Source organism: Lactuca serriola, chromosome 9 (genome assembly GCF_051521515.1).
Source record: "Lactuca serriola cultivar US96UC23 chromosome 9, Lser_US96UC23_V15, whole genome shotgun sequence".
In the NCBI taxonomy this organism is placed as follows: Eukaryota; Viridiplantae; Streptophyta; class Magnoliopsida; order Asterales; family Asteraceae; genus Lactuca; species Lactuca serriola.
Genome location: NC_136416.1, coordinates 164,135,554 through 164,146,875, shown reverse-complemented (window position 1 = coordinate 164,146,875; position 11,322 = coordinate 164,135,554). Strand labels below are relative to the sequence as shown.

The following is an 11,322-nucleotide window of genomic DNA, read 5'->3' as shown; positions in this document are numbered from 1 at the left end:
TTTTTTTTACTTTTTCAAATTGTAACCCGCTAAACCTCTACTGCCCGAAAAATTATTTTTAACCCTCTTTTATCATGAAAAACAACTTGGAAGTTTGAAAACAAAAAAAAAACAACGAAAATATACGAAATGACAAAAATACCCCCGGGTTGCCTCCCGGTTAGCCGCCCCTTTTTTAATGTCGTTGACTCGACTTGGACCCCAACTATTTATGCTTCAGTCTGGATACGTGGGCCTCTCTAACATATCATCACTCCTCACATGCTTCTTGTCATCAATAAACTCTAAAATTTCCAACACTTCATTATCCATATCAAACTTCTTTGCAAGCTCTTTGGCTTTGTCCCTGTCTAGTTTTCGTGACAAAACTAACTCTAGAAATTCATTGTTACACAAGTTCAAACCCTTTTTTGTTAAGGGATGGATCAAATTGATAAAATTAATAGATTGAACATCAAAAGGAGTCTTTTTTGCTTCATGCACATTGAATTTGATAACTTCACCATCAAATTTCATACTCAAAGTTCCATTGTAGACATCGATTTTTGTTTTAGAAGTTTTAAGAAAAGGTCTACCCAAAAGTATGGAACTTGAACTTGGAGAGTCATCATCTCCTATATCTAAGACATAAAAATAAGTCGGGAAGACAAATTTATCGACTTGCACTAACACGTCCTCTAATACTCCCTTCGGGTGTACCAAAGACTGGTCATCAAGTTGGATGATCACACCGGTTTTGCTCAATGTTCCTACACCAATTGATTTGAAAAGAGAATATGGTAGGACATTTATGGATGCACCTAGATCAAGCATAGCTCGGGGTACATAAAGATTCCCCAACTTGCAAGGCACGGTAAAGACACCGGGATCCTTACACTTCGGGGGCATCCTCTTTTGCAAAACCGCGGATACATGCTCCCCAACTGTTACGACTTGATTTCCTTTTAATTTCTTTTTAGATACACAAAGATCCTTAAGGAACCTTGCGTATCTAGGTACCTGCTTGATGACCTCGAGGAGTGGAATGTTGATTTGAACTCTCTTGAACATTTGCATGATCTCATTCTCCTCCCGTTCTTTCTTCGTTCTCTTTAATCTTTCGGGAAATGGAGCAGGTGCGGCTTTAGACTCAGTGATGAAGGGCTTCTTTTCGATTGTTTTCTCTTCCCCCTTCTCTTCTTTGGTTGCCTCTTCAACCACTATTTCTTCTTTCTTTTGATCAACCGACAATTTTGGACCACCATAGCTCTTCCCGCCTCTCAATGTGATGGCACACACATTGTGCCTTGGGTTTGCTTCAGTTTGGGCATGCAACTTTCCTTGAGATTCTAGTTTGCTTACGGAAATAGCAAGTTGTGAAACTTGTTTCTCTAAGTTCTTTATGCTTGCTTTTGTCTCTTGTTGGAAAGCTTGTGTACTAGTTGCCAAATTTTTCACTATGTCCTCTAAAGACATACTTGATGAACCCGCTTGTTGAGGAAGGTGTTGTGGTTGCCTTGGCTGAAAGTTTTGTGGTGGAAAAGGTGGTCTTTGTTGGTATGGATGTGGTTGACTTGGTTGGTAGTTCCCTTGTTGATTTCCTCCCTAACCTTGATTGTTGTTCCATCTTTGATCACCTCGTGGCTGCTCATATCCCCTTTGACTAGACCCAAGAAAACCTCCCATGGCTTTTGCTACTTCATAATCTTCCTCTTGAAGTTGAGGGCACATGTCGGTTGGATGCCCCACTTGAGTACAAATACCGCATGGACGTGGTGTGGGTTGCACACCTTTGTCTTTGGCTAGCATCATAACCACTTTCGTAAGCTCGGACAATTGAGCTTCAATTTGAGGAGTTTGGACCTCCTTTACACCTCGGGGTGCATCCATGTACCATTCTTCTTCTTGGACTGTATGCTTGGACTCTTCTGCCATATTCTTGTAAGAACTCTGATTTCTGTTGGAGTCTTATCAGCTATAGATCCACCACTTGATGCATTGAGTAATCTCCTATCCCAAGATGACATTCCTTCACAAAAATATTGCAACAACTGATATTCTGTAATTCCATGTTGTGGACATCTTGAGCACAATTTCTTGAACCTTTCCCAATAAGTATGCAAGGCTTCTCTCTTTTGTTGCTTGATACCAATTATCTCTCTGCGTAAAGCTGAAGCTCTCATTTCTGGAAAATATTTATCCAGAAACATCCTTGCAAGTTCATTCCATGATGTGACTGACCCCGGTGGTAAGTCATATAACCACTCCTTGGCTGAATCTTGTAAAGCAAAGGGGAATGCCCTTAACTTGATTTGATCTTCTGTAACTTCATGTGGCTTCATACCCACACAAACAACATGAAATTCCTTAAGGAATTTATGTGGGTCTTCATTCTCAAGACCACAGAATGAGGGTAACAAATGGATGAGTCCAGACTTGAGTTCAACGTTGATTGCGGCAAGGTAATTTATGCACAAAGGTTGTTGGGTGACATCTTGAGTGGCCCATTGTCTAAAGGTTTGTTCAGGTGGTGGATGTGGAGGATTTTGATTTCCTCCATGGTTGTCTGCCATGGTAGGAGTAGGTGAAGATGGTGGGGTGATACTTTTAGATGTTGGAGAGGATGTGGTTGATGGATTTGATGAAGAAGCTCCGAATTGTTGTTGTTTCTTTAAAGGTCTGGCTTGCTTCCTTCTCTGTTTAGCAGATTTCTCTATCTCCAAATCAACCGGTATAGGTGTACCTGTGCGAAAAGATCTTGGCATAAACAATTAGTACTACTGTATCCCCGACAACGGCACCAATTTGTTTGGCTGTCAAACCAACAAATAATGGGATAAAATAATATTAATAAAGCTCAAATCACTGCTATTTCATATACTAAAGATAGTATAGAGTAAGCAGGGTCGGTCCACAGGAATACATGACTTCTTATCTTGCCATATTTTCACACAATATACAAATAATATTAAAATGGGGAATTGTGTTTAAACTTGAATTAAACTTCATAAATAAAACAAGATTGATAATAAAACGCAGTAAAAGAAGTACATTTCCGATTCTGATTCTTATACATGTATTATGTTGAAAAATGTAATATGATTATAACTCATGTTCAATCTAGGTTGGTAAGTTGGATATTAATAAACTCTAATATCCAAATTGGCAAAAGTATTTTATTCAAAACAAGCTCTACAAATAAAAATTCATTTAATTGATTCAATTCAAATAAGCTCTTGCATCAAATCATTAAATGACATTAAGTTCTTGCACTAATTACCAACAATGTTTAACATTCCCCTTAAGCTTGGGAATATAAACATTTAATCTTTGACTACACTAATTTTGATCTAATTACAACCAAGTAAGTGTGTGTTACTAACATCAAATCATAAAACATATACAAATTTCATAATTTGATTAACTAGATTGACTAGAACCTTAATTCATTGATAAAGTGAAAAAGAGAACCAACCAAACACATGATTAAGATCAAATCAAAGATTACTAGATTTTAAACACAAGTCAAATTCAAGTTACAACCTAACAACACATACTTAAGAATTCAAATTCGGAAATGATAGTGAAATCAACCACACATGTCTAGGTTGAACTACAAATTAAACAAGTTTAAACTTCAAATTGACTTACAAAAAGGAAATTAAAGTGTTTCCAAGTGTTAATCTACTTGCAAAAGCTCTGAAAATCGCCTTCTCTCTGCCCAAAATCCGACCTAACTTCCCACTCAACTGATTGTATGAATTAAATGAGAGTAAAACTTCTTTAAAAACTGTCGAGACGTTTACACGGCCCGTGTAAACTAAAGGGTGCCATTTACACGGCCGTGTAAACAAGAAAAGTAGATTGCTCAATCCTTCCAGGTCTTCGAAGTAGAATGCCCTTGTATATACGTTTATACGGCCTGTGTAAACTATAAGCTATCATTTACACGGTCATGTAAACTCCTGTAAAGCCAAATTCTTTGTTTCTTCATTCTCTCTCTCTCTCTCTCTCTCTCTCTCTCTCTCTCTCTTCAATGCTCCAAAACTTCTGAAACTTTGTCTCCAACTCTTTATAACTTCCTCCATCAAGATCCAACCTTCAAAAATCCCTGAAATATCATAAAAGTGTGTGAATGGAATTGCATCATGAAAAATCCCGAAAAATATGCAAAACGCATGGGTTTAAACCTAAATGCTATGCACTTTTATGAACTAAAACTACAAAATGAATGCATGAAATGCACCTAACAATAAACATATAAGCAAACAACATGCATAATGAGCCATCAGTCTGACTGGACTGACTCCCGATCCTCAGTCTATCTGGACCGCTCTCTAAGCCCTTAGTGAGTCTGGACCGCCCTCCTCGGGGCCTTCAGCCTATCCGGACCGCTCGCTAGGCCTTCGGCCTGACTAGATTTTCCCGGCCCGGGCCTACAGTCTACCCGATCCGCCCAGGGTGTCTTGACCTACTGCACACAGCAGGACCTCCCTCAACCTTTTCCCTAAACCAACAAACATGTGCACATACATATAAACAAGTAAACATGCAGATAGAAAAGATCACAAATCGTGGCAACCATCCTATGACCAGGATACCGATCTAACTGATCACTAACATAGCAACCATCCTATAACTAGGATACTGATCTAATCGATCTCTAACATAACAACCATCGGATAACCAGGATACTGATCTAACCAATCTCTAACATAGCAACCATCCTATAACCAGTATACTATATATCATAAAGCATAACGTGTAATAAACCCGAATACAAATCCAAAAAAGGGTCGGCATTGGTGCCTTAGACCCTGTTGATATAGTGAGAATAACTCACCTCGCAATGCCGATCCAAACTGAAGAAAAGTACTCCTTAACCGCTATCTCACCGGAAATCCTGAACTAACACGTAATAAATACCAAGTTATTACAACATAACAATCTTGACTAAGGGTGTCCACACAATCCACCTTATCCATTCTCTTTATTGAGCCAAGGCCCAATGCCAATTCCATAACCTTGAGAGTCCTTATGCAAAACCCATTCTTGGCCCAATTTACTAAATTGGGCCCAACTCCCTAATTGGGCCAAATTCCAAGATCCATTATCAACACTTGGCCCAAATCATAATATTCATAAAGTCCAACAAAAGCCCAAATCCAACTAGTCCACAAACAGCCTAAAACCCGAAGCCCAAATGCCAAGAGGCCCAACAGAGGATGTACACAGGGCGTACTCCTCTGGTACGCGGGGCGTACTCGTCCTGATGTTGACCACCATTGGGGTGGTTGACCCAATATGCTGGGCGTACTGGATTTACGATGGGCATACACTGGGTTTCACCAAAACCCTAATAAGTGCTTAATGGCTTAAGCACTTAATCCCTAACTCCAAATCCATCGACCAAATGTACCATAAGACTATAAAGTCTCGAACTTTATCACTTTGGATGTCCAGAGAGTTCTTAACACATGGTCTTAATCCATTAAGACCTTCCTAATTCATGCATGAGACAAATCTAGTTATTGGGACACCATTTTTATCACTTAGGACCTCTTCTAGGGTCTGAAAGGACAACTCATTTCGTCCAAATCATAACTCGCACCATTTTAGGACTTTTGGGACAAGAATATGCTTCCATAAAGCTAAAATGACTAGATCTATCTCGTACAACTATAAAGTTCCAAGCTTTTTTACCTTCTGGAGCTTCTAGGGCAAAAACCAACTTTAGATCTACAAGCTTGATCTTCTTCTCCAACTCCTTGATGCAACCCCTTGATGTGCACAAATTATACCTATCTAGTTTTGAATTTATAACCTAACGAACTAAACTAGCAAGAATGCACCTAGACAGTGTACCAAGTAGAATTATAGAATAGTTTAGATAAGTCGGGTGTCGATCACAAGGAACGGTATTTAATTAATAAAATAACTACTGAAAGCTAAAATAAGAAAAACAACTAAAAGTGGGGGCTTTATCTGATTTTACAAGTTCAGATAATTGAAGTACTCAAATAAAAACGATTGTAATCAATATACTAAAACACTTTCGTTTAGTTTTGAATCCACCTTTTTCCTATGGTTAGTTCTTATTTATGGATTAATAAAGTTGGTTAGCAATTTATATGTAATTAGTGATATTAGTCAAATCTACTAATCTTTTCACGAATTGATGAACTACTATGTATGGATACACATTAGCAAACACAGAATTAGTTATTAATGATAATTGGGCTATGTAAGATATATCTAGATAATTATCTATGGTCAAGACAATTAATCAAACACAATTGTGGTCACAATTTATGTTCTCCAACACAGCTAAAGTCTTTACCTTTATTACTTATCTAAGATTTTGATTATCCTAGCTCTAGCAATTTAACGGTCACTAAATTACTAGGTAAACAAGTTCATGTAGTTTAATGGTCACTAAGCTACACTTAACTTGATTTAAAGCAACAAAGATGAATACTTTAACATGCTAGGTAATCATAATCAAACACATGCATAAACCAAATTCATATAATCCATAAAGTAAAAAACTAACTCATAGTTTTAAGGTTTCATCTAACTAAACAAAAGTCTACTATATTAGCTACTCATTACAGAATGTAAACACACAAGTTCGTAAGAAATTGACATGATTAAATTAACACAAACCGAATGTAGTGTTTTAATCTTCAAATTCTCGATCTTCAAACAATCTCTCCTTCTAAAAGGTGTTTTTCGCACTTTTCTGACCTCTAAACTCGATTATAACTCAAGGAAATCAGATCCAACCTTCCTAAAGTCGATATGCTAATGGATATTTATATTTATCAAAAATCGCGTCTCACGTCGTGAGAATTAAGCTCTGACGCTGTGATCTCAGTAAGATTCATGTTAGGTAAAGAAACTGCACTAAGCGTAGCTATCTTCTAGAAGAATCAATCTCATGTTGTGAGATTATAATCCTCAGGTCGTGAGAACTAGGAATTAGCATTTGGCACAAAAACAGAAGTCGTCCGAAATTTTGTCTTGTTTTCAGATCATTTCGAATCTCATCAATCGGAGTTATGGTTCATGAAATATGGCCAAAACATTGACGATGGGTCAAGCTGTCCAACAACATCCTTCTTTCTTCAAAATCCAAGATCCAAGCTTCCAATTGCTAAATCTGTTTCCTTTTCCATCCGAGCATGTCATTGTTGCTGAAAAATGAAATTCTAAACTAATTAAGCGCCTTTTTTTTTCATTAAATGAGATAAAATCAACAAAAAGTATTAAGATAATATATAAATTATATGACTAAATATGCCCATATCAAAATACCCCACACTTGACCTTTGCTTGCCCCAAGCAAAACTGAATTTTAGCACACCAATATCACATAATACATTCCCAATTGAACCTATCCATTATGCTAATACCGCAACGCATGCATTTGTGTCTAAATTTTTCCTAAGGACCCCCCTAATGCTAAATACTAACAATCCTCATAAACACCTGCCCACTTCTTTTGAACAACACTCATTTTATGCATCCCTCCGAATCCATCTCCAGAAAACTTTCTTAACCTCAAGTCATTTTTGGTTAAACCCCCAAGCACACATACGATAATATAACGTAGAAAAGAAAAATACTTGATACTTTGAATCTTCAATAATTTTTAGCTTTTCTTCTTGATATTTTTTTTCTTCATAGCTTTGTAGATTCTTTCTTTCAAACATTGCATCACTCTTTTTTTTTCCTTTTCAATTTTATTTCTTTTTTTTTTCTGATTTTTTCAACACTCGCTTTTTTTTTTCTCTTAAAACTAAAAACCTAAAAAAACATATGCTTACGCAGGGGGATTTAACTTTATCCTTTATTGGTTAAAGGAATTAGTCTCATGTGGAATGACTACTTAAGTTTTCCTGGATACATTTATGGTACATGATGCTAAACATGTTGCGTCCATCAAACTAAGCAAGGTTGCGTTTTTGTTCCATGATTTCATTAGAATAAAGGGGGCTACAAATGCACTAGAACGTATATAGGCTCAACTAAACATTTAGGTCCTCAAGGAATCATCAAACACAATACTAGCATGGAATCCTAATTTCTTTTACCAAAATTTTCTAAATTAACCCTAGCAATTTTATTCAATTTTTTAAAAAAAAAATTATACCAAAATTAGGATTCTAATGTTACTAATTTAACTCATATAACCAACCCCCTACCCCACACTTAATTCATACAATGTCCCCCATTGCATGTTATGCATGATAAAGAAAACATAAAAGTAAAGAAGGAATTGGTACAAACTCCCCTAGGATAGTAGTTATGAGGTCGATCTTCTTCTTGTTAAGCTTTATCTTCAATTGACTTTAGGCATGGGAACAACTCATCTGTGCCTTGGGTGTCAAAATCTCGTGTGGTACAGCTCCTAATGTAGTGGAAAAAGCATCTTGGAATCGCCTAGAATTGGACTTCAAAATATAAACAATGCCCGCTTCGTATGGTATCTAATCGAAGACTCAAAAATAAAATGACGAGCAACACACCAAGTTGATAGTGGAGAACTCGTCGTGTTGGATCATAACTTGGGCAAAAAATCGCGTTTTTCCTCTGGAACTCTTCGAGTTGTATGTTTGCACTCGAAGAGTTTTTGGCTCTGATCAGCCAAACTCTTCTTTTTTGCTTCAGTTCCGATTTGGCGTTCAAGAAGGGTATTAGTGTAATACACCACCTTATAATCTTCAGTGACGAGACTCCTTTTAGAAAATATAAACATCAGACTCAACATATCATGCAAAGTCTTATAATCTTCTCGCCTACGACTCGACCCCTCACTTTATTTCCCTCACGCTTTAAGAAATCGCTCTAATCTCACCCTAACTTCTGCAAAGATCAAAGACAAAAAACTACATAATAATAGGAAAACAAACATCAAATTAACATTCCTAAATTACCCTAATAGACTAGAAGTTTAGAAACAAACCAAACCAAACAAAAAAAAAGCAAACTCTAATGACAGGTTGCCTCCCGCAAGTGCTTCTTTTTGTGCGAGTCTTGAACTGGACTCCCAACTTAATAAACTTTCATTAAACTCAATGTCAATCCATCTGTTACATTGAATATTTTCTTTGGAGCAATTTGTAAAATTTAGCTCTTTGCTTCAAAAATTGGCCAAACGAGCTTGAATTCATGTAACCCAAGAATCTTGACAAGGGTGGGAGCCGGTCGGGTACTAATCAGAAATGGGTCGTGCCTCAGAACTACCTCTAAAGTTGGAAATGTCACCCCATGCTTCGAAACACAAACTGGAAAAACAGGGGGCCACGTCGTGGTAATGGTCAATCCACAGCTTGGTTCCTGCAACTCAGCTTGTTTTTGTTCTTCGTCTGACCCTTCTGCCAACAATCTTTCCAGCTCCTCCAAGTCTATTTCTGGATTAAATTCTTCATATTGTAAATCTAGCTCTTGTAACTCAGATTGCTCTGGTTTATTAGGCAAGATGTTATCTAACCATCTTCCAAATTTTTTCAAATCATCATCTGAGTCATACTCCTCTTCTTCTTGCTCAATTTCCCGTACTACTTCCTCAAGAAGAGCATCAAGAGCATCGAGATTTGGAAAATACATAATAAATAAAAACTAAAATTAAAATAAAAATTAAACTAAATATAAAAAAATCAATAAATTAAAAATGATAACAACTAGCAAATAAAATGAACTATTTGAACTGTTCCCCGACAACGGCGCCAAAAACTTGATGTGCAAAAATTATACCTATCTAGTTTTAAATTTATAACCTAACGAACTTAACTACCTAGAATACACATAGGCAGTGTACCTAGTCGAATTATATAATAGTTTAGGTAAGTCGGGTGTCGATCACAGGGAACGGTATTTAATTAATAAAATAACTACTAAAAGCTAAACTAATAAAAACAACTAAAAGTGGGGGTATTATCTGATTTTACAAGTTCAGAAAAACTGAAGTACTCAAATAAAAACGATTGTAATCAAAATACTAAAACACTTTCGTTTATTTTTTAATCCACCTATTTCCTATCGTTAGTTCTTATTTATGGATTAATAAAGTTGGTTACCAATTTATATGTAATTAGTGATATTGGTTAAATCTACTAATCTTTTCGCCAGTTCATGAACTACTATGTATGGTTACGCAATTAGCAAACACAAAATTTGTTATTAATGATAATTGGGCTATGTAAGATATATCTAGATAATTATCTATGGTCAAGACAATTAATCAAACACAATTATGGTCACAATTTATGTTCTCCAACACAGCTAAAGTCTTTACCTTTATTACTTACCTAAGATTTTGTCTATCCTAGCTCTAGCAATTTAATAGTCACTAAATTACTAGGTAAACAAGTTCATGTAGTTTAATGGTCACTAAGCTACACTTAACTTGAATTAAAGCAACAAAGATGAATACTTTAACATGCTAGGTAATGATAATAAAACACATGCATAAACCAAATTCATATAATCCATAAAGTAAGAAACTAACTCATAGTTTTAAGGTTTCATCTAACTAAACAAAAGTCTACTATATTAGCTACTCATTACAGAAAGTAAACACACAAGTTCGTAAGAAATTGACATGATTAAATTAACACAAACCGAATGTAGTGTTTTAATCTTCAAATTCCCGATCTTCAAACAATCTCTCCTTCTAAAAGGTGTTTTTCGCACTTTTCTGACATCTAAACTCGATTATAACTCAAGGAAATCAGATCCAATCTTCCCAAAGTCGATATGCTAATGGATATTTATATTTATCAAAAATCGTGTCTCACATCGTGAGAATTAAGGTCTCACGTCGTGATCTTAGTAGAATTCGTGTTCGGCAAGGAAATTGCACTCAGCATAGCTATCTTCTAGAAGAATCAATCTCATGTCGTGAGATTATAATCTTCACGTCGTGAGAACTAGGAATTAGCATTTGGCACAAAAACAGAAGTCGTCCAAAAAAATTTCTTGTTTTCGGATCATTTTGAATCTCATCAATCGAAGTTATGGTTCATGAGATATGGCCAAAACACTGACGAGGGGTCAAGCTATCCAACAACATCCGTCTTTCTTCAAAATCCAAGATCCAAGCTTCCAATTGCTAAATCTGCTTCCTTTTCCATCCGAGCATATCATTGTTGCTGAGAAATGAAATTCTAAACTAATTAAGCACCTTTTTTTCATTAAATGAGATAAAATCAACATAAAGTATTAAGATAATATATAAATTATATGACTAAATATGCCCATATCACCCCTTCTTCCTAAAACACTAAAGAAACACTCAAAGAGCTCAAACACTCAAGGAAATGTAAAGGGTTTGGGGAA

At 36.1% G+C, this 11,322-nt stretch overlaps 1 protein-coding gene across 1 annotated transcript; it reads right to left on the bottom strand.

Annotated features, from left to right (window-relative positions):
* Positions 1–216: 216 nt before the first annotated feature.
* Positions 217–1,455, bottom strand: LOC145076243 (uncharacterized). The gene has a single exon (XM_079022190.1). The coding sequence runs from the start codon at positions 1,453–1,455 to the stop codon at positions 217–219; it is 1,239 nt and encodes a 412-aa protein (XP_078878316.1).
* Between the last annotated feature and the right edge of the window lie 9,867 nt (positions 1,456–11,322).